Source organism: Tachysurus vachellii, chromosome 11, assembly GCF_030014155.1.
Source record: "Tachysurus vachellii isolate PV-2020 chromosome 11, HZAU_Pvac_v1, whole genome shotgun sequence".
Taxonomy (NCBI): domain Eukaryota; kingdom Metazoa; phylum Chordata; class Actinopteri; order Siluriformes; family Bagridae; genus Tachysurus; species Tachysurus vachellii.
The window spans coordinates 3,240,001-3,263,759 of NC_083470.1; the positions used below are offsets into that span (position 1 = coordinate 3,240,001).

At 43.0% G+C, this 23,759-nt stretch overlaps 1 protein-coding gene across 4 annotated transcripts in view; it reads right to left on the reverse strand.

Moving 5' to 3' along the window:
• Positions 1–3,687: 3,687 nt before the first annotated feature.
• Positions 3,688–23,759, reverse strand: part of csnk1g2b (casein kinase 1, gamma 2b) — a 28,273-nt gene continuing 8,201 nt past the window's right edge. For 3 of the 4 annotated variants that reach the window (XM_060881111.1, XM_060881113.1, XM_060881112.1), the window contains 9 exons: positions 15,319–15,388; positions 12,626–12,774; positions 12,122–12,356; positions 11,522–11,607; positions 9,990–10,074; positions 9,746–9,894; positions 9,184–9,264; positions 6,184–6,290; positions 3,688–4,756 (listed from right to left, as the gene is read on the reverse strand). In XM_060881111.1, coding sequence (XP_060737094.1) covers positions 4,702–4,756; positions 6,184–6,290; positions 9,184–9,264; positions 9,746–9,894; positions 9,990–10,074; positions 11,522–11,607; positions 12,122–12,356; positions 12,626–12,774; positions 15,319–15,388 — 1,017 coding nt within the window. In that variant the 3' untranslated portion in view covers positions 3,688–4,701. Of the gene's footprint in view, positions 4,757–6,183; positions 6,291–7,915; positions 8,015–9,183; positions 9,265–9,745; positions 9,895–9,989; positions 10,075–11,521; positions 11,608–12,121; positions 12,357–12,625; positions 12,775–15,318; positions 15,389–23,759 lie in introns of all 4 variants that reach the window. The other variant, XM_060881114.1, reaches the window with a different exon arrangement.

A 23,759-nucleotide genomic window follows, 5' to 3' on the forward strand; every position in this document is an offset into this window, starting at 1 on the left:
TAAATCCCTGCCATCATCTTAATGACTAAGAAGCAGTTTTTTTCTCTATTTGTTGATATCATCTACTTATCATCTTTGACTTAAATTGACCAAAGTCAAGACAGAAATGTGTGAGCTCTTGGTTTCTTCCTCATATCATCTCAGGGAGTTTTTCCTTACCGCCGTCACCGTGGCTTGCACATTAAGGATAAATGTTACAGATAAACTTAATATTAAACTTTCACATTTTTTTTATACTGGTGTAAAGCTGCACCGAGACAATTGTTAAAGGCGCTATACACATAAATTAAATTGAATTGTCAATGTGTTCTGGTGGATGAAGTCATGTATGTATCTGCTGAGAAAAAGTCGTTCCTATGATCCTCACAGATTATGATCCTCCACTTGTGCTGCAAGTGGACACAATCAGACCAGTTAATTAGTCTGTTCTGCTCCAAAATGGGATCATATATGGCTAAAGCAGGGGTCGGCAACACGCGGCTCCGGAGCCGCAAGTGGCTCTTTCATCCCTCTGCTGAGGCTCCCTGTAGATTTGGAAAATAAATATTTCATTTAAATTAAGAAATTTTATTTTAAAAAGTTAGTTTTTAAAAAAATGTAATTCTAAATTCTGAGATCATGATGCTCTTGTAACATTAAAATAAACCATGTTTAATTTGTTTGTCGCTCAAAATATGCGTCATAATTGCAGACTTGCGAAATCCGACACACAGAAGCAGACGCATTTTTGGTTCACTGCGGCCGGCAAGTTAAAATTTTGATGTCATGAATACGAAGAGGACTCGATTAGACACTGAACATTTTATTTGAAAGTAACCTTCAACCCAGCGTCTTTTTTGTTAAAGTTAGTTCAAACTGTTCAAAATATTTTTGTTTGAGGCAGAAATAAAAATTCGTTTACTCGGTAGCAGTTCATTGATTTCATAAATGCAACACACTACAGTTTTTTCTACACTTTCCAAAAGGTAAAAAAACGATATTTGAAGTGTTCTCTTCATTTTAGATGTCAAAAGGGTTTTGTGGCTCCCTGTGTTTTTTTTCTGTGGTAAACGGGTCCAAATGGCTCTTTGAGTGTTTAAGGTTGCCGACCCCTGGGCTAAAGGTTTGTGTACACCATCAGTCATGTGTGTGCTTGGTGAACATCTCATTCCAGTCCCCAGTCGAGTTCCCCTGTGTTCAGTGGGGTCGAGTCAGAATCAGAGCTCTGTGGACAGAAAAAAAATGGACCCAGGATTGAGCCTTGCTGGACACCAGTGGAGAGATCCTCATGTGGATCCTCTCTGTGTCCTCTAACATGGCGGTTCACTTAAAAACCTTTTGTTTTCTAAATGGTTTGCTGGGAAAAGGCTGCAAGTTTTGCTCTTTTGCTCCCCAAGAACCTTTGAACCACTTCATCACTTTAACACCATCAGATACCACGAGAAAGAAACGGATGGCACATCGTATTAACCTCGGCCTGCAACGTTTCGGTGCGGAGGCATCTATTCGCTGTTCCTTAAAATAAACTAGAATTAAATTAAGTTTCACCTCTGTGCTATGTTTCTGCACTCAGACAGTTGAGACATTGTTTTGACTAAACAACGTCTTATGAAACACCTACAGAAAAGCTCTGAACTGACTCGTGGGTCATTTGGTCACGCTGACACTCCTACAGTGGTGATGTCTATTAATCATGGCTATTGATGTCTATTAATCATGGCTATTGATGTCTATTAATCATGAGTGATGTAGCGGTTCCTGGTAAGATTAACCACGCGATAAAACAATTAAATATAGAAGCGAGCAGCGACTTCTGGGTCCAAGCACTGCAGGTACAGTGATGTCTGTCTGATGAGCTCGTATTGGCATGTGGGTGTGATGATGTTGCATCACTGAGTCAGAGTCACATGAACGTCAGAGTCACATGAACTTTCATGTACTGTGAAATCACGTCACACTTCCTGTTTGTTAGATATTTTTATATGATCTCATAATGATATTTAAAAAAAGTAGAAGGAAATGCAAAATGGCTGCCGTTCCATCGGGCGGAGACGACTGAACAGAAATCTGTCCGTCTTAAGTGAATTCATACGCAAACCTGCTGCAAGGAACCGAAACAAGACGTCCACAGAGAAGAAAATGGCCAGGCTCTCGATCCTCTTTATACAAGGTTCACTCAATCACTTACTGGTGTGCAATCAGATATACGCATCACTCAGACACACTTCACAATCCATGACAGTTACTGACATGTAATTAGATAAACGTGTCACACCGTCACTCTTACTGACAGGTAATCAGATCCACGTATCGGTCCTTTACTGTCAGGTAAATAAACGTGTCAATCCGTCACTGTCATTTCTTTATTATAAAGTCTCTTAATCGGGTACATGTCTCGGTCCGTTACTGTTAATTGCTCGGATTAAATCCGTTACTGTTAACAGTGTGAAATCAGATAAACGTGTCAGCCTATCAATGTTATCAGATACACGTCAAACTATTACTGCAATTCTGTTCGAGCTCATCACTGATGAACCGATGTCTGTAGTTAAGGCAGGATTTGTGTTTATGGTTTTCTGGTTTGGTTTTGACTCAGCTATCCGACACCTATTGATCTGACGACACACTACGTGAGCTCTCTGTGAGGTAGAACGCAGCCTTCGGTTGATCCTGAAGTCAGACCGTTAAAGCAGGGTGGTGTTTAGACGGCCGTCGTGGCATGTGATGCTGAGAAACAGGAAGATTTTCACTTTAAAATTGAAAAGAAAAAAAACAGTTGTTGTAAACACTGCAGGAAAACATACATGAAGCACCATCATGGGCTCTGATGCTAAAATGCAGCACAGCGTATCAGTATATTTATACATCGTGTGCTTATTATAGGCTTTTCATTTAGAGATTCACGTGCACAGAAACGCGCAGACACACGTGCACCTTTAGTATTAAAGGTGTGGTGCACGATGTTTGAAAGACAATGTTGATAGCTTTGCCCCACACATACATACGCAACCCAGGCGACTATTATGGCGGAACCTGCTGGGGCGGCTGGCCGAGGGTATATTTTTTATCAATAAATGAACACAATGAGTAATACTATGGTAATACAGAAGTGTTTTTGTAGTACTGTGTGTTGTACCGTGAAAGGTTTAGCTCTGTTTCACGCGGAAGTCGACGTTCGACACCTAGAACCCGAGGCAGAGGTAACGGCAGGTATCCGCCATGTCAACGTTTCAATCGCTTTCTGCTAATGTCTCACATGCGCACTGAACACTCTCTCCACTGCATATTGACAAGACACGCCCCTTTCTGCTCATTGGCTACACGTTTGTTTAAGTGTCAGCCCGACTCAGTTATCTGAAGCATTTTTCACACAATGTGCACCGCACCTTTAATTGACGGGTTAAATCACAGATTTCTGTGCTCACATTAACTGTATCAAAACTTTTCCAGACCCATAAAAAGTATTAAAACCATGAATAAATGATTAGCTGGATTGTTTTTGGTAATTAATACCCCCTGCCCCCCCCACCTGCTGTTACCTCTGGTGAGTGGGTGTGGATACCAGACAGGCCACGCCCACAAGACCTAGTGTGAACGTTTTATACTCAATCCTGTCGGTGGAGAAAGAGAAAGAGGAGTAAGAAAAGAAGAAGGAAAAAAAAAAAAAAAAAAGGAATAAAATTTCAGTACGATGCAGGACACGCTTGCTTTAACTTTAAACATTTTACTTGGAAAGGCACAAACTATGATTTCCTGGTAAATAAATCTAATGTGAAACATAAAAGAGGAGGGCGTCCGTCTCGCCTGTGGATTTCGTCCCGTCGTCTTCGCGTGGGATTCATCCTAGGGCTCGTAGATTTCATTGTCTCTCTCGTCCTTTTTTTTTCTTTTCATCTTCTTTTTTTGCCTTTCAAAAGTGCAATAATAAACAGAGAGCTTGGAATTGATTCATCTCCCCATGATCCACAGTACCTGAGACCAGTCACTGTGCTACACAGTCCACATCAAAAGAACAGAGAAAAAAAAACACACACACACACGCACACACACACACACACACACGCACGCGCGTGCGCACACGAAAAAGCAATTAAAAAAAAAATCCCAGGTCACTACAACATAAAACATGAAGGTTTCCTTTCAACCCAGTTATTCAGCTCCAAAAGCAGCCAAAGATTTTTAGATCAATAACAAAAAAAAAAAAAAAAAAAAAAAAAAGCTTGAGATGAACCAAATCTTTCTTCCTTTGCAGGTTTTGCCCACCGATTTGAAACAAAAAAACTACAGCTGTGGAAAAACAAAACAAAGAATCCGATCCGTCAGGGTCCTCTGAGCGACATACATGTTCTGCATGGAATCTACAACGACAGCATCATGTTTTTAATTTCACGTCACGGTGCTTGTTTATCGTCATTAGTTTTTTTTTTTTTTATACAGTTCGTCATCACCCCTTAAGTGGGAGAATTTTTTTTCTTTACGTCTTCTATTTTTAATCATCTCAAAGGGAATAAAAAGTCTGTTGTGAAGTCAGCATCGTTCCTTTAGCGCTCCGCCAGGCTTCCGAGTGATAAACACGGGGCGGAGAACGCGAGAGAAGAAAAGAAAGTGGAGAACGAAAAGAAGGGAAGATAAAAGATGGAGGAAGGAGTAAGCGGTGTGTTCGCTTCCGTTTAAAACTCGACGGTGATCCGAGCGGCTCGGGTTCTCTTCTGAGAGAGATGTTCACTTGTGTCTCTGGAGGGTTTTCCTCTTTCTCCGTTTGAAGAAACAGCAGCACCTGAAAAACACACAGAGAAACAGACAAGAGAATTAAATCTCTGCTCTTATTAACAGTCTGACGTTCAGACACCAATAACGTCTTATGTCCTGTCAGGCACAGATCTGTGTCAAGGTGAACAATCCTCTCTCCCTCCCTCTGTAGCACAATTCCTCCCTCTCTCTTCCTCTGTAGCACAATTCCTCCCTCTCTCTGGGACACAATTTGTCCCTCTCTCTCTCTCAACAATTCCCCTCTCTCTCTCTCTCTCGCACAACAATTCCCCTCTCTCTCTCTCTCTCGCACAACAATTCCCCTCTCTCTCTCTCTCTCGCACAACAATTCCCCTCTCTCTCTCTCTCTCTCTCTCTCTCTCTCTCGCACAACAATTCCTCTCTCTCTCTCTCGCACAACAATTCCTCTCTCTCTCTCTCTCGCACAACAATTCCTCTCTCTCTCTCTCTCGCACAACAATTCCTCTCTCTCTCTCGCACAACAATTCCTCTCTCTCTCTCTCGCACAACAATTCCTCTCTCTCTCTCTCTCTCTCGCACAACAATTCCTCTCTCTCTCTCGCACAACAATTCCTCTCTCTCTCTCTCGCACAACAATTCCTCTCTCTCTCTCTCGCACAACAATTCCTCTCTCTCTCTCTCGCACAACAATTCCTCTCTCTCTCTCTCGCGCACAACAATTCCTCTCTCTCTCTCTCTCGCGCACAACAATTCCTCTCTCTCTCTCTCTCTCGCACAACAATTCCTCTCTCTCTCTCTCTCGCACAACAATTCCTCTCTCTCGCACAACAATTCCTCTCTCTCTCTCTCTCGCACAACAATTCCTCTCTCTCTCTCTCTCGCACAACAATTCCTCTCTCTCTCTCTCTCGCACAACAATTCCTCTCTCTCTCTCGCACAACAATTCCTCTCTCTCTCTCGCACAACAATTCCTCTCTCTCTCTCTCGCACAACAATTCCTCTCTCTCTCTCTCGCACAACAATTCCTCTCTCTCTCTCTCGCACAACAATTCCTCTCTCTCTCTCTCGCACAACAATTCCTCTCTCTCTCGCACAACAATTCCTCTCTCTCTCTCGCACAACAATTCCTCTCTCTCTCTTGCACAACAATTCCTCCCTCTCTCTCTCTCTCTCTCTCTCTCTCTCTCTCCCCCCCTCCCTCCCTCCCTCTTTAGCACAATCCCTCCCTCTCTATAGTAGGGAATCCCGGACATCACTGACATTCAGACAGACATCACTTTGTCACTGGAATTGACCTGATCCTCTGTTTTGTGGTGTTAAGTTACAGAATGTAAGTCTTCTGCTGCTTTACTGACAAAAACATAAGGGATCATGAAACAGCTGAACATGATGACGACAGTAAGGCAGATAAAGCGGGATCGGAATTTGCTGTTAGGTTTTTCACGTGTTAATACGAGTGAGCGAGCGACTTACTTTGTGTCGTCTGTGACCTCCACCTCTGTTGCGGCTGTGATCGGCGCGTTGGAGTGTCCAGCGGTCGGGTCGTCTGTGTTCAGCTCTCCGTTGGTCGAGCTCATTATCTGTATGCAGGCGCACACACACACACACACACATGCTGGATGTGTTACAAAATCCTCCACACCATCAATACTGTGTACCCACACACACTCCTTTGCTCAGCACTCATCAGCTGTAATGACGCAAACTGCCACTAGGTGGCACAACGGTCTCAATGAGTGCCTTACATCTTTATCTCATCCACAAAACTCAATCAAAATCTGTTCAACCCAAAACCACCTCAAGTTGGAACAAGACGACGAGACGGTGAAAGACCCAAATGAACCCTTAAAGTCCTTCGCAGCCTGCGACACTGCAGTGCGTTTAGAACAAATCCACAGGGGTAACGAGTGACGACAGAAAAGAGATGTTTAAATATTTACAGAAATATAAATATTATTTAAAGAAGAGGTGTTTGTACGTATTTAAATAAAGAAAAAAGTGACTTCAGGAGAAAAGGTCAGAAATCTACAGTTAACCATGTTACCAGTTTAGGGGAAAAAAATATAGTTTTTGAACACAGATTTTTATTCTTACTTAAAAAAACCTTCTAAACCCCTGAGTTAAATAAACCCAAAAATCAGGCGCATTATTTACATTTCAAACCATTTCACTCACAGAGCTTGTGTTACATCTATGATAATTTTAATGCAAATCTTTTTTTTTTTTAATAAAAAAAATACATTAATACATAAATTTTTTTTTATCATGTTATCACTCAGAGAAACAGGGATTTAAAATAAATACAATCCCAACCCAAAAGCTAAACTGAACCATTTTGCAGTTGTTCATTAATTAAGGCCCTAACGAAGAGGTGTGGCCTCCTGCATATTGTATTATATTATGTGTAATATTATATATCGTCGCTGTCTGGCGGAATCCTCGTATCTCCAAAACCGTTATTTTTCAGTAAATTAAAAAAACGCCGTACCTTATCTGCAGTGCACAGGGTTTAGTCCACGTTGCAGTGGATTGTCTTGCGCTAAATTCCTGTCCTCAGACGAGCACCAGAACTAGCGGGGGTCAAGATTTTTTTTTCTTTGAGCCCAGTGTTTTGAAGACATTTACCTCAGAAGACGTGTTGATTCGTTGCGACTCTTCTTGAGGAGAAATATGCCGTGAAGCTCTCCCACGGAGTGAGGAAGAGGTGGACAGTTGAAGTGTCCAATGGAGTTATGAGATTTGCGCTCAAGCTATTTTCAAGACTTTAGATTGGTTAATAACTTGTAAAAATAACAGACCCACGTGGGGACTGACCAATAGCATCGATATATGAAAAAATATGAAATTGACCAAATTTGGACATACGAGGTTTCCGCCCGACAGCGACGAAATGTATATTAGATATCTACTGAAACGTCGGGCATCGTTAATGAAGTTGGATACGAACAGATTTATTCGTAATTCATTCGCAGGAGCCTTTACAAGGGAAATGTCGTGTTTGTGAAATTCCTATCCTTTGAGAGTTACGTACGAGTCGTCTGATTAATATGAAGCTCGACTCAGTGGTGAAGTTTAAATCGCTCACTTATTAAGTCTTGGGAAAGTGAGAAGGTAAGTTAGTGTAGAAAGAGACATAGATAGAAAGCGAGAATTAACACACACACAAACACAAATATATACATGCAAAGCCATGCAGAAGCAGTACCTGAACTGAGCCCCCCAGCCCCTCAGCTGTGAGATGGGACCCCAGAGTCTCCTTACTGATGGGAGCGGGCTGGGACTCGCTCCGTTTGGGCTCGGGCGACTGAGCAAACAAGTTGACGGGGATGAGGAGGGGTGTGTGACGCAGACGGGGTGGGTGTGAGGGGCGATGGGGAGAAGGAGGCAGTGAGTAAAAAAAGGCAAATGAACAAATTAAAACAACACAGACATGTCGGAAGACGAGCTGCATGCAGACGCAGGACTGAAAGTGTGAAGCGACTCTTGGAAGACAAAAACGGAAGAAAAAAAAAATATTACTAAAATCAGAAGGGGGAGTGGGTCTCTTACACACGCATACACACTCACGCACACGTGCACTCTCACAAGATCTCTCGCACGCACGCTCACACGCACCATGCAGTAATGTGCAGGGCTCTAGCGCTGGAGGCCAAAATATACAATGATGTCTCTAAATTGTGGAAATTTAATTTTTGACATGTTTTAAATTCACTTAAAAATAAAGAAGGTTTGTGTACCGAAGTGATTCACCGCGAGTTCTTTAACCTGTCATGGAAAACGATCAGACGCTCTGCCCATGTAAAGAGAGGTTTTTATCTCTTTATTCAGGTTCCAGAGCCTTATGTGGAACCCTGACACACTACTGACAGTGAAGGAGTCAGTTCTGGAGTTTTCTGGACTGTAAGTCTTTCACATGCCACACTTGATCATACACATCATCTTACACAACATCCCTCTGCTCGTTATAGACATAAAGAAACAGTAAAATACGAGCTGAAAGTCAGACAGATAAATCTCTACATAATCACTTTAGTCCAGTTCTTCTCACCGGTTCTCTGAAAAGGAGTCGACTCCAACACCAGGTCAGTGGAAAGTGTGTGTGTGTGTGTGTGTGTGTGTTTGTGTGTCTGTTTGTGTAAGAGACAGATAGAAAGAAATACCGATACAAACAGACTGAGAAAGAGTAATAAACAATTAAACAGAGCAAAAAATAAACAATGAGAGACTGTGAAAGAAAAACAAAGAATGATAAAAAGAATGAACGATAAAGAGGCGGACAAAGAGAAAGGGAGCGATACAGACACAGATACAGTTTCAGAGAGAGAGAAAGCATGACAGACAGACAGGAAGGGGAGGGACAAAGATGGAATGAGTGAAAGAGACAGACAGAGATAAGAGATGGATGGAGAGAAGCACAGAGAGAGAGAGAGAGAGAGATAGAGAGGGAGAGATCTATGTGAATCAGTCACATACCTGGGCTTTGGTCTGCTGCTGTGCTTTGTCTCGGCTGCTTGGTTGCGGTGTATCACTCGGGATAGGGCCGATGGGTGTGGGCTGGGAGGGAGAGAGACGGAGAGAAAGAGAGAGAGAGAGATCACATCTCAGATACACAGATACATCTGCAGCAACAGAATGTGAGAAAAGTTTGTGCTGTGATGTCACTCAGGACTGCATACAGGAAGTGGTGTAGAGAGGGGGGGGGAGAGAGAGAGAGAGAGAAGGGGGAGAGTGGAGTGAGAGAGAGAGAGAGAGAAGGGGAGAGAGAGAGAGAGAGAGAGAGAGAGAGAAGGGGGGAGAGAGAGAGAGAGAGAGAGAGAGAGAGAGAGAGAGAGAAGGGGGGAGAGAGAGAGAGAGAGAGAGAGAGAGAGAGAGAGAGAGAGAGAGAGAGAGAGAGAGAGAGAGAGAGAAGGGGAGAGAGAGAGAGTGGAGTGAGAGAGAAGGGGGAGAGAGAGAGAGAGAGAGAGAGAGAGAGAGAGAGAGAGAGAAAGAAGGGGAGAGAGAGAGAGATAGTTAAAAGCACAAAACTGAAACTCACAAGAGGCTTGCCGACCCAGTCATACTCATAATCGAAGACGTAGCCGTTTCGGTCGAAGAGATCAGTGAAGAGCTTCCTCAGGTAGTCGTAGTCAGGCTTCTCGAAGAAGTCCAGCCTCCGGACGTAGCGCAGGTACGTCGCTAACTCTTCTGCATGGATTACAGGAACAGAGTCCAGTCATTTGTATAAAACTGCTTCAGAGAGGAAAACAAACAAACTAAAAAAACAGCGAGACAGAACAAACCTGGGAAACTCTCACAGAGAACTTCGATTGCCGTCGCTCGCTTGGTGTCTCCGATCTTCTGATAGCGCTCCTTCAGTGTGTCGGCCTGCATGACAACAAATAAGATCACACTAAACATATTACCGTGATACACACCACTGCTACACACACACAGTGCTTGTAAGATTAAACGATAAAATAATAAAGACGTCTGTTTAATTCTCTATAACTATCCTGCCATATTGACCTTAACCAAAAATGACCAATTAATTAATTAACGTTATTAACGATAAATCAATAAACAACAAAATGACCTCAAACTGCTGCAAACATTAGTCTAAGGTTTCCTTCTGTGTCCATTTCACAAAGGAACACACGTGAAGTTTGTAATATGACAAGACTCGATAAAAAAAAAGCACACCGTGTAAGATCACGGGAAAAATATTTAATTAATAAATTAAAAAATAATAATAAATGAATGACCCAACAAAATAATAATAGATGTTTAAAAGAAATAATATAAAAATATTATATTGTATATGTAACAGCAAGCCAAAGATAAATAAATAAAATAAATAAATAAATACATGGGTAATTAAAATAAAATAGTAATAATGAGTTATGCATATCAAGAAATTGTAGGTCAGGGGAAAAAAAAACCCAGAAAATCACATTTTATTAAATGATTAGAAATAAATAATCCATACAAATAAATAAATGATACAGCAATGAAAACTCTAAAGTAATTAAGACTGAACATTAAAATAGTAATAATAATTTAGAATGTTTAGTATTATTACAGCTCACAAACAGGGCGTTGCATCGCGACACGAGCCGAGACAAATGGAGAAGCTCTACCTAAATCAGTGAAGATTTAAACATGAGTAAAGAAAGGTAGTGGAGCTCAGAGGACAGAATTACAATGAAACTACATAAGACAAAAAAAAATAACAATAAATAAATAAATAAACAAACAAATAAATAAATAAAGAAAAATGTCAATTGAGGAAAAACTTCTCTATAGTTTCAAGTTCATTAAGTTAAAACTAACCGGAGATGCTCGCTGTGTGCAGTCAATAGTTTGAGAAGATGAACGCTATAAACAGAAAACGATTCTATACTGATCCTATAGATGCTGGTTTTACGGAGCGACGTCAGGGAGCCAGTAACAGTCTGACAGCCAACAGCAGTTAAATCAAGAGATAAGTCCATAGTTTGTGTGTGTGTGAGTATGTGTGTGTGACTGTGTGTGTGTGTGTGTGTGAGAGAGTGAGTGTGTGTGTGTGTGGGGTGTGTGTGTGGGTGTGTGTGAGTGTGTGTGTGGGGGGGTGAGTGTGGGGGGGTGAGGTGTGTGTGTGAGTGAGTGTGGGGGGGTGAGGTGTGTGTGTGAGTGTGTGTGTGGGGGGGGGTGAGGTGTGTGTGTGGGGGGGGGGGGGTGAGGTGTGTGTGTGTGTGAGTGAGTGTGGGGGGGGTGAGGTGTGTGTGTTACACAAGAGAGAGAGAGAGAGAGAGAGAGAGAGAGAGAGAGAGAGAGAGAGAAAGTATGTGTTTACCTTTAGTCCCTGCCAGGGCAGGCTGCCTCTCAAAAAGTACATGAACATGTGCCCCAGCGCTTCCAGGTCGTCTCGCCTGCTTTGCTCTGTGGACCAGAACAGGTACAAACTTTCAGCTTAAACACAACAAAACGCTTTCGATTTTAGTTTTAGCCGTTTAGCAAAGTAAAGAAACTGGATCCAACTCTTGAGGCTCGAGCAGGCGAACTCTACGTTCAGATGGGTCGCTTGTGACGCCTGTAGTTTGACTCTTGTGGGTGTGGCCTGATCAGTTTTTTTTAGGAAAGCCTCCTATACCAGTCATTCTCTGTGTTTCTTTATAAAATGTATTTCAGTTTGATTTCCATTCCCAGTTTCGCTCGCTAGGATTCGAACTGGAGCGACTCTCAGATTAGCAAAACAAGCTGACAGTTGAAGCTACACAAGTTCATCAGATACACCGATGAATTTTCTATGAATGATTCATTTACGGATGAAACTTTAGGGAATCGTGAGTAGGGAAGTGAAACAAAGTCACACACACACACACACACACACACGTCGTTTTACTGCGCTTTTCACACCTGCACTTAATTCCCAGTCTCCTTGAACAGGTCTCACCTTTGCCCAGGTGTGTGTTGATGCTCATGTAGCGCGCCGTCCCCGTGAGGCTCTTGTGTTCCCGGTACGGGATGTGTTTTTTGGTCTCTGGGTCGATGTACTCTTTGGCAAGCCCAAAGTCGATGATGTGGATGGTGTGCTGCCTCTTGCTGCCCGGTCGCCCGACCAGAAAGTTCTCTGGCTTCACGTCTCGATAGATCAAGCTCCTGGTGTGGACGTACTCCATGCGCGTGATCTGGGGGAAAGGTTGAGGAGACAGTTAGAACAGCACGTGAAAAATGTTCCTCGACGATATAAACATCTTATGAGAATAGAGGTCACGGCAAGGCTGTTACCATGGTAACGACCCATAGCGACGATAGATAACTGATTACCGCCGGTAAAAACAAAAACGTTTATCCGTTTATCGATTTATTTCATGTAAAGTTCAGGGAATGTGATATACTTAAATCTGGAATAACGCTGAATCTGAACCCAACCCTCCGCAGGTCTGCACCGACTCACCAGCTGTATGGCTATCATGAGGACGGTCTTCAGGGAGAAAGTGCGGTCGCAGAGGTCGAACAGATCCTCCAGACTGGGCCCGAGGAGCTCCAGGACCATGGCGTTGTACTTCCCGCATGGCCCGAAGTAAAACACCTGGGGGATCCCTTCTGCAGGAAACAAAAAAAAACACAAGAAGGGTGTAGACCGGGTCGACTGAACACCACAGAACAGGCAGAACACAAATCCGAAGGAACAGGCAGATAAAAAAAAAAAAGAAGAAAATATTGTTCTTCGATGTAATTTCTGAAGTGCTGAGCAGAGGGAGAGAGAAAGCTCGTCGAGCTGCTCTTCAGGTGTTGTATTTGTTTCAGTATCAATGACATTTCGTGTCCAGAATAAAGTTCTTTATCGAGCACCGTGACCTCGTTTCTATACCGCCTTTATAAGGAGATCGTAAAGCAGCACAACCTGATTTAACTCACTTTGGCAGCAGTTATAAGGCCTCACTTCATGACACGTTAGTGTACACGCAGGGATTCAGGAACTCTTGCTTATCTTGTTATAAAGATTGACACACACGACCCTGAAAAATGAATCCCGTCCTAAGCTGTAAATTAATTTGCGTTTTTTTATTGTAAAATAGCCGTTATTTGAGGGACGCTGCTATAATGTCATCACAAATACTTTGTGTTTACTACACAGTGCCTGTGTGAGTGTGTCTGTGTGTCTCTCCTGTCCCCTCCCTCGACCCTCTCTCCTTCACACACACCTCTCCAGACGAGATTATGGAAGGATTAACCTGATCAGACCTGTGTCATTCTCAGAAAGAGGACACACACACACACACACGTTTCACAGCCCACAGCCGTGACTCATCAAAGCCCAAACCTGGAGCCTGAGCACAACATGAACTCAGTTAGTTGCAGGAAGAAAACAGAAAACCTCGCACTGCGTGACGCTTCCTCTTCCCGGCAGCGCGGCACAGATCATCGCTGACGTTCAGACGCGATAATCGCGAACCAGGACGACCAAGACGCAATAATTATAAACTAGCTGAACACGTCTAAGCTCCAGCTTGATACTTTGATGGAGCATTAAAAAGAGCATTTAAAAAAAGAAAAAGAAAAAAAAACAGCTAGACAATCCAAGGACCTGTAATGAACAGTCATTATGTAGGTAGTCATTTCCTTCTTAGGGAGACTTTGAGCTCCAACCCACACTCTCAGCCTGCAGAAAAACTATTATAAAAAAAGTGCGCTTTTATAGTCTTTTTTGTCGTTTATTCCATGCCATACTCAGAAACTTTCCAGAAGAGAAAACAAAACAAGTGGACTCATTGTTTCTCTCTCTCTCTACACAGCATGAGGCACAATAGGGAGTCAAAGTGCAGGTCTAAGCGAGGCTGTGAATTAAACATTGAGCATGGCATGAGAGCACACACACACACACACACACACACACACACACACACACACAAAACACACACACTCAGAGCTTCCTGCTTCCATTATACAACGCTGAGAAACGAGTGAAACCTGATACGGGTGAAAGACAGCAGTGAGAAACATCCGCACATATGGCTAGATATTTTCAGAGAAGCTACCCACTAAACACAAACACACACACACACACAAACACACACACACACAATTACTGACTAAACAAAGTTTCTCACAGAAGTATAAAAAAAACAAAGAGAACGCATCAGAAGAGAGCTGTGTGAGGAAGAAACGGCGGTCAGGGAGACATTCCCGAGGCTCTGCGTAAGGGCAGTTAGCTGGAATTAGTGGTCGTGGTGTTGTGAAGATTAAGGTTCGTATTTTTGGAAGCGAGTGATGCAGAAGCCTGCGTTTGTCCAGCTGAGAAACACGATTTGTCTACAAACATAAAAATAAATAAATAAATAAATAAATAAAGTACTTTCTTTTTGTATCATTTTATCTCAACTGAGAAATGAAGCAGGTAGCAGATTATTTGAATCTGAACGCTGCTTGAATAGAGCGGCCTGCGATCTGCAGTGCGCGGCTTCTTCGCTTTTAAGGCTTTAGAGGTTTAGTGTTCCTAGCCCCGCCCACAGCTGCTCAGCTCCACCCCTTTCCTTTAAATCCGCCATGTAAGCTTTATTTAAAAAAAAAAAAAAACCTCTGATAAAATGTGACCATGCCACGACCCTTTTCTGGCTGCTGAAGGATCTGGGCAGATGGAGGTTGGAGCAGCTCCAGTGGCGTGCCGTGGTGGTGGATATTCGATAATGGCGGCCGAGTTTGGGAAGAGCTGGAGCTATAAATAAATACTGCAGGTGAGCCCAGTTGGCCTGCGCTCCACTCTCTAACACACGCAGCTTGTGGTCTCCGGATCCCGTGAATAAAATCACTGTACTGCAGTTTTGTGTGTCCCGGTTCGAGGTGCTGTTCTCAAGCTGGACATCACCTCATTTTATTTACAGGTTTAACTCTGGACTCTGTAAACCTTTAAGACAGAGATAACGTATGAACTGTGATTTTTTTTATTATTTTTTATTATTTTACTGTGTCACCTATCAGACGGCTCGCATCACCACATCAAAAGCCTCAGGGCTGAACACCCCCGTCGTTCTCACGGCACGCAGGCAGGGAGTGGAAAAAAAACAAAACCTAGCAAACCAAGCGAGTGTGTATAAAGTGTGTATAAAGAGTGTGTGTCCAGCTGTGAATAAAACTCGACATGCTTACCTGAGCTTCCCAACTGTTTATAAAATCTGTACTCCAAGTGAAGCTGTGGTGCCCTGGACTTAATTGGCTCCTGAAGACAACAAAAAAACAACAACAACAACAACATTAATCATTAAAAGGAAATAGGATCACAATCACAAGTAAAAAAAAAAAACAAAAAAAAAAAACAACAAATTTCTTCTGGCTGTGCTGAAGTGTTTAATTTTTTTTTAATTCTCACTTCTGATTGGTCAGCATGTGTCGATCGTTTTTTCTCTTACGCCGTTACTCTGTGATCGTCCCAGTTATAGTATCCATAGTAACAAGACGTTCAAGGCTGATGACCGGAGTTTATGTGACTCTCTGAAGTGTCAGAATCGGAGCTCAGACTCTCAGAAGTCAAATTGTAACTGTTTCTTCGGGACAGACGTGTTTACGATCACGATGTCGTTTCTCGCTGTGTGACAAACAGTTTTTCTCCTTCTTAACGTTAATAAGCCAAAAAAATGACAGTGAGGTGTTTGTAGCTACTACAGCACGTGATGACAGGAACGAAGGTGTTACACCGATGTTCTGCAACAATAAATGCAACTATATAAAAAAAAAAGTGCGATGTGTTTGTTTATTTTAATACATTGGTGTGTTATAAGAGGAATAAAACATCCTGGTGTAAAGAGAAACTCTGTTTGATATGACGACACCTCACACCATCTTGTCGTTTATTATTTTCAGTATTAAGTTCAGCTAAAGGTTTCTTACTGGATGTAGGGCCACATCGTGGTCTGACTCGATCGTGAGCTTCATGTTTAACAGCATTTTTAAATGCATCCGTTCATCCACCTCTCCATTCAATAACCCACACACCAGTCCGTCCATCCAATAACTCATGCACCATCCAGCCATCCCCCCCCACCTCCCTATCCATCCCTCCTTCCATTCTCCCACCTTTCGGTCTAACCTCCTTCCACCTATGCACCCACCTGTCAGTCCATCCATCCCCCTAGCACCCTATCCATCCCTCCTTCCATCCCTTCCTCCATCCATCTCTGCTTTTATTATCTAAAAATGTTTCTAAACAGTTCCTTTACTTTAAAAATAAACACCTCTCTACAGCCAGCATGATGCATTCATTCTGACCACAAAGCAGAAGTCTTTCTCCCTCACAGAGCGGAGCCGCCTCCTGCTGCTGAAAGAGAAATGACGGCCGCCGTTGCACATTTTTGTAAACACATCTTGCAGGAAGTGGTTCAGACAGACGAGTGGAGTGTTTCCACCCGTTCGTTTTTTTCACACGCTCCAGACGGCCGTTCCTCGACGCGGTGTTTAAGAAAGCGTGACACGGTTTCCACATCGTGCCTAAGTGGATGACGACGATGATTATGATGTCCTCCACACAGAGAGGCCAGGAGATTCAGTGGATACCTGGAAATCCTGATAAACGATCCGATATCATCGGACAGGCTGCGCATCGGGCTGTGACGTACACGAAGCAAGCCAATAAAGCTATTTCCAGAGCGCTAATTAAATCAATACAGACGCATTAATGCCATAAACATGCTAGCAGACAGGAAGTGACTCACACAGCACTATGTCAAAGCTGTAATGGATCACCAGCCGTGCTGGTGGTGGTGCTGGTGGAGGCCTCCCCTTTATTTATCTCAGGAAAGAAAAAGAAAAAAAAAGCTTGGAAAGTGTTCCAGCGGTTAATGGAGTGATTACAAAACACACTGCGCAATGGCTTCTAGCAGCTGCACCAGGTCTTAGGTTACACAGGATCGGCTGCACGGCACCGACGCGTCCCTCTGCTGCGACTGGAAACGCGGCGACGTCTGTCTGTCTCTCCGACTGTCCGTCTGAATTAACCCCAAACGTACGCAATCGCCAAACAAAGGTTTAACTTTCTTGCGGCATTCTATCTTTGTCACGCTCTCTCTTTAATAACCGCCACACTACTGTTTTGATGCATCACGACAACCTGCGCCATCACAGAAATGACCTGATATGATATTTTGATCACGTCGTCCTGCCCTCGCTTCCAGACACTGGACCGTGGCACTGAGCAGAGGACTGGAGCTTTTTAACACACGTATGATGATTTAAAAAAAAAAAAAAAAAAGACTTGGTGTGTTTGGAGTCATGCGAACACAATTCAAATCAGGGAAACGAACTGAAACCGGTGTTGATTTAATGTTTGTGAAATAATACGAGACGTAAATGTGTTAGAATTTAACAATACTCACAATGGAAACTAGAAACTCTGTCAGGCGCGTGTGTGTGTCACGCTCAGACCAAGCCTAAAACAGGCTTAAACTCACAGCCTGGTAATTTATCCCAAGGCTAGGCTTAAACTTGTTTGCACTAAAATACGCTGCTCCCAACCTGAGTGACCTCTGACCCCTCCTGGAGCCACCATTCCAGTGCTAAAGCAGCTTAGCGCCTCACATCCTATCACATGGCTCAGCTTCCTAATTAAGCTTGATTTCATCATCATTACCGTGTTTTATTAAATTCCCACGACGTGTTAACGAGATGATGAGCGCAACGCCGTTATTAGCGTGAAGGTTGACGCTCTGAGAGACTACAAAAGGACTAAAGCGCTGCTGTGTTGTTGTCTTTTATGTGGGAATAAAAAAAGGGCGAGCTGCTGTCGATCACCTGCTGTTTCGCTTATTTAACAAAGACCGTCAATCTTTGAGCATGAGTTTAAAATGTAAACACTTTAATGAACAGTATTATGATTTACTGCACTGGTTGTGTGTGTATGTGTGTGTGTGTGTATTCTGCTGACGTTTTCCTACATCCAGGTGATGCGACACTCTTTCTGACCGGAGCAGCAGAACTGAACAGAACCTGATCCTGAGGAGCTTTACATGATGACCATCAGCATGTTTTATTAAAATCACCAGCGTGCACTTTGTGCTCCAGCGCGAAGCGAAGCTCTGTGCATTTATCAGTCTTTTGATGGCACAACAGGATATGCCAAAGTAAAGTAATAGTCACGCACAGGACACGAGTGAACACTGTAAAATACCAGTGTTCCTATAAATAGTCTTTACAGTGTTAACGCAGCTCCACCCTGTAGGGCAAAGTTTAATAATCAGTGCTGAATCACGATTACAGCAGCACACCGGACACTCAGAGTTCCAGCGTGAGCCGCTGATCATCTCCTGCTCAGACATTATATCTGCTGAATGATGTCCACATGACAGACGAGTTCTCAGTTGATGTTCTACCTAAAGTGTTACATCTGATACTTATTATTGATAATTGTTGACACTTTATTATAGGCATCTCCCCATCCAACAGTCCCTCCCTCCATCTGCCCACATCCATCCACAAAACCCTCCCTGCCTCCCTCCATCTATCCATATCTATCCAAACAACCCACCCACCAATCCCTCCAGTCATCCCTCCCTACCGACACTCACTAACCATCAATCAGTCTATTCCTCCCTTTATTCCTCTACCCATTTATCAAACTATTCACTCCTCCCTTCATCTATCCACATCCATCCCTCCCTACCTCCAGCCACCTATCCATATCCATCCATACAAACAACCCATCCATCCATCATGTCTCTCTCTTTTATTACGTTAAAAACCTAGACAGAATTTTTGGGGAAAAAAAAAAAGCTAATTTGTTTCTCCGACAGCTGTCTCCAGAATTACTGGCACTTTCATTTGGCGTGTGCCTTTTTTTTTGTCACAAGCAGATTTAATTTACAAAATAAAACTTTACCAAGTTTTAAAAGTCCATTAAAAAGCATCTGTTCCATCTGGATCATTTTTTCATACTTTGTGACATCCAGTAATTCACACACAGACTGCATTTCTGCAGAACATTTCACATAATGACGCCTACATAACCTGAGAAACGTATCATGATTCGTAGCTTTGTTGTGAAAACGTTTTTATATTTTGTCTTCGACATGAGGCAAGAAAAAAAGAAAAACAAAGTGTGATGTTTCAGCTGTTTTCCCCCAGCACAAGCTGTGCATCTCTCTTAACTGAGAGAGAGAGAGAGAGAGAGAGAGAGAGAGAGAGAAGTAAGGTGTGAAAGACTAATGAAGGAAGAGAAGGTTTAGTGAGTTCTGACAGCCTGCGTCACAAGCGTGGAAGAGAGATGAGCAGTCTAACAGAGAGCAGGCACACACACACACACACACACACAAAGCAGCATGCTCACGTTACAACAAGCCCTTCTTTGGCAAAAAACAACTGGGATCTCCTGCTTGGGTGGGAACACACACACACATCTCTCTTTCTCTCTCTCTCACACACACACACACACCACTCAGAGTCTGTCTCGCTGAGAGAAGGGACGCAGCTGAACCAGAACTTGATGAGACGTGGAAAACAAAGACAACCTTTCAGTAGCATTTGTCTCTCTGGACCTGCCTGTGCCTTTTTTTTATTACACATAAGCATTTGTGTGTGTGTGTGTGTGTGTGAGAAAGAGAGAGAAATGAGTGTGACCCTGACTCTCACCTCTGCCCTGCAACTGCAGCAATCTCACATTTACATTTTACATTCACAGCATTTAGCAGACACTCTTATCCACTTACATTGTCTTATTTCAGTTTATACACCAGAGCAATTGAGGGTTAAGGGCCTTGCCCAGGGGCCCTGCAGTGCCAACTTGGTGGTCCTGGGATTCAAACCAATGACCTCCCGATCAGTAGTCGAACACCTTAACCACTGAGCTACCACATCCCACAGATCTTATAATGTTCTGAGCTCACTAACGAGCGAGATACTAACACAGGTTAGCGAGATACTAACACAGGTTAGCGAGATACTAACACAGGTTAGCGAGATACTAACACAGGTTAGCGAGATACTAACACAGGTTAGCGAGATACTAACACAGGTTAGCGAGATACTAACACAGGTTAGCGAGATACTAACACAGGTTAGCGAGATACTAACACAGGTTAGCGAGATACTAACACAGGTTAGCGAGATACTAACACAGGTTAGCGAGATACTAATACAGACATTCATCGTGGAGGTCAAGCAGCAGGCTCAGGAAACAGACTCCAGGTAGAAGCCAACATCAGTGTCTCAACTCCACCCTCAAAAGTGAAAAGAAAGGATGTGCGTGTCTTGGTGCTCGCACAACTGAACTGCTCCGCTCCACTCTCCCCAATACCTCTGTGTACATCAGCCTACGATGATCACGGTGAATTCGAGAAAAGGAAAAACACAAAAACGTGAAAGATTCTGAAACAAAAACCGGACTAGCCAGTCAATTTCTGGAAGCGGTTTAAAATTTCCTTTCCTTTATTAAAAGCTGACTTCGGACAACGCTCCTTACTTTGTGAAGATCTGTTACGCTAACGTAAACACGACACAATGCTAGAGATGTAGTTAAAAGCAAAACTTATTAACAGGCAAAACCCAGGAACACGACGTAGTCTGTCCTATCAGAGCGTTTCTTCACATAATCAATAAATACTGACGCAGCGAGAGCGCAAGTGATAGAGAAGAATCAGGAATTGTTTTGTTTTATAGCCGGAGGTTATTACCTGCGTTTATAACCTCCCAAAACTGGAATTGAATCGTGAGGCAAAGTGAAGAGTCCCAAGACCACAGGAAGTTTTTTGTTTAAGTCAGTGAGTGAGTGAGTGAGTGAGTCAAGTAAGTCAGTCAAGTAAGTCAGTCAAGTAAGTCAGTCAGTAAGTCAGTCAGTCAGTAAGTCAGTCAAGTAAGTAAGTAAGTCAGTCAGTCAGTCAGTCAGTCAGTCAGTCAGTCAGTAAGTCAGTCAAGTAAGTCAGTCAGTCAGTCAGTCAGTAAGTCAGTCAGTAATAGGTAAGTGTTTATATTAACGATGCTGTGTTGTGTTGGTGTATTTAAAAACAAGGACAACCTTTCATAAAATCTCACACACTCACTCACAGACACACTGATGTTGGGTCATGGCTTGTAATTGTATAGGAGTGTGTGTGTGTGTCCGAGAACTAACTAGCAGTAAAAAAAAAAAAAATCCCTCTTCGATGCCAAGTTCCCTGACAGGCTTTTCCCTCAACACACGCCAGCTTTATACGACTCCAATAAAATTGGCCAGGCCGTATAAGATTAAGCAGCTCTTTAAACTATATGAACTGTTAAGTAGTTAAAAAAAAAAATAAGGATAAACATCATAACCCCGATCCCTTAACACTCACACTAACACACGGTGAGCACGCGAGCAGTGAACGAAGCTTACTAGATAGGTGGTGATACCGAATCCGTTAGCTATGTCGAGCTGGCGCTCGGTGCAGTTTCCTGAAGATAAAAATGGATTTCTGACACCTACTTCCTTAAAGCCTGCTCATCATTCATGCTCATGTTTCAGAGGAGGAGTTTACGACTGAAGGACGGCGCAGGTCAGTATGATCAAGCTAACGACACCAGGCATGCAGGTTACTAGGGAGCACAAAATAGTAACCTAATGGACTCTAAATGACTACAATTAAAAGCATCATCATCATTTATTAGCTTTTCTCAATAAGGCACCCAGGAATTCGTCAGCCAATCAGAATCTGGGGTATTTTTGACAAAGGCCTCCTTTCCACCAAAAAGAACCGGGTGCTGGTTCAGAGCTAGCACTGGTGCTGGTTCAAAATTGGTTCCACTTGCGAACCTTCTAAGAACCGGTTTGCCTTTCCACCGGCTAGAGAGCATCACAGAGCCGAGTCTGACGTCACTGTATACGTGTCACGTGTCCCAGCAACACAAACACATCAACAATGGCAGATGTTGCTTTACTGTTACTGCTCATGGCTTTGTGAACCTACATTAACACCCAAACGCGGCGAATCCAACGTGTACGTGCAGCTCCATGTAATCTGTATAAACGGAGGTTGTAATCGAGAAAGTACATAACATTATTTTATCATTAACACAGAAAAAAGTTAGCCTTAGCATGTAGCTACTTACTATCATGTGTGCTGATAATGTATCATATCGCGGTAAAGTAAAAGTGTATTAAACATTAGTATACTTAAGGTATATTATCAAATGCGCCAACAGTAGCCCCGCCCACAGACCCTGACACAAGCGGTTCTTAAGTCTAGACCAGCAACGTTTTGGTGCTACTTAAGAACCACTTTTCCTGGTACAGAGCCGGTGCTTTGGCTGTCGAAAAAGAAAGAACTGGTTCTAAATTAGGCTCTGAACCAGCACTCAAACTGCCTCGGTGGAAAAGGGGCATAAGAACCGGTTTGCCTTTCCACCAGCTAGAGAGCATCACATAGCAGAGTCTGACGTCACTGTATACTTGTCCCAGCAACGTTAGCGCAGCAGCGGCAAACACAAAACAACAACAATGGCGGATGTTGCTTTACTGTTACTGCTCATGGCTTTGTGAACCTACATTAACACCCAAACGCGGCGAGTCCAACGTGTACGTGCAGCTCCATGTAATCTGTATAAACGGAGGTTGTTATCGAGAAAGTACATAACGTTATTTTATTATTAACACAGAAAAAAGTTAGCCTTAGCATGTAGCTAACTACTATCATGTGTGCTGATGATGTATCATATTGCGGTACAGTAAAAGTGTATTAGACATTAGTATACTTAAGGTATATTATCAAATGCGCTAACAGTAGCCCCGCCCACAGCCCCGCCCACAGCCCCTAACACAAGCGGTTCTTAAGTCTAGACCAGCAACGTTTTGGTGCTACTTAAGAACCACTTTTCCTGGTACAGAGCCGGTGCTTTGGCTGTCGAAAAAGAAAGAACTGGTTCTAAATTAGGCTCCGAACCAGCACTCAAACTGCCTCGGTGGAAAAGGGGCAATAGTGACCGAAACTAAACAGTGCAGCGCTAGACTCCTAGCTTCCTGGCTTTTGAGATGTTTTAGAGGCCGTGTCCTACAGCAAGCAGCTGAAGAAAAGCTCACGCTGTTAGAAAATGTAGTTTGTAAATAATTCAAACGCACTGCTAGTCGATAAATTCGGTCTCAAACAATTTCCTTCTCGAGCCCTGAGAGGCGTGCAGGTAATTTAGTGCAAGGTTTGCAGTCGCCCACTAGGATGTTGCTGAGCCAGCAGAGCTTCACCTCCGTTCCTCCCACCTCACCAGTGTACACACGACAAGAAGAAAGACATCAGTGAGTCACTCGTGCAGTAAACACAGTTCCATCAGGTTGTGTTTATACAAAACCCTACAGTCTATATAATAGATCTGCTTGTCTACGCAATAACAGACCGTCTGTCAAATCGCAAAAGTATACAGGTTTCCATCCCAAAGTAAACGACTGATTATACGCCAGAGCAGCAGATCAACAATCGAGGGAAAATTATACGAAGAAATATTTTAGATACAAAAATTAAGAATTTTTTTTTACAGTATTTGTAACTCATGGATGTTTTTTACCCATTCAATAAAGTTAAAAACTAAATGGACACTTAAAAATGATGAAAGATGAAATTGCTGACACCAAACTCTGCATTAAACGGACAACTTCGGCTGAA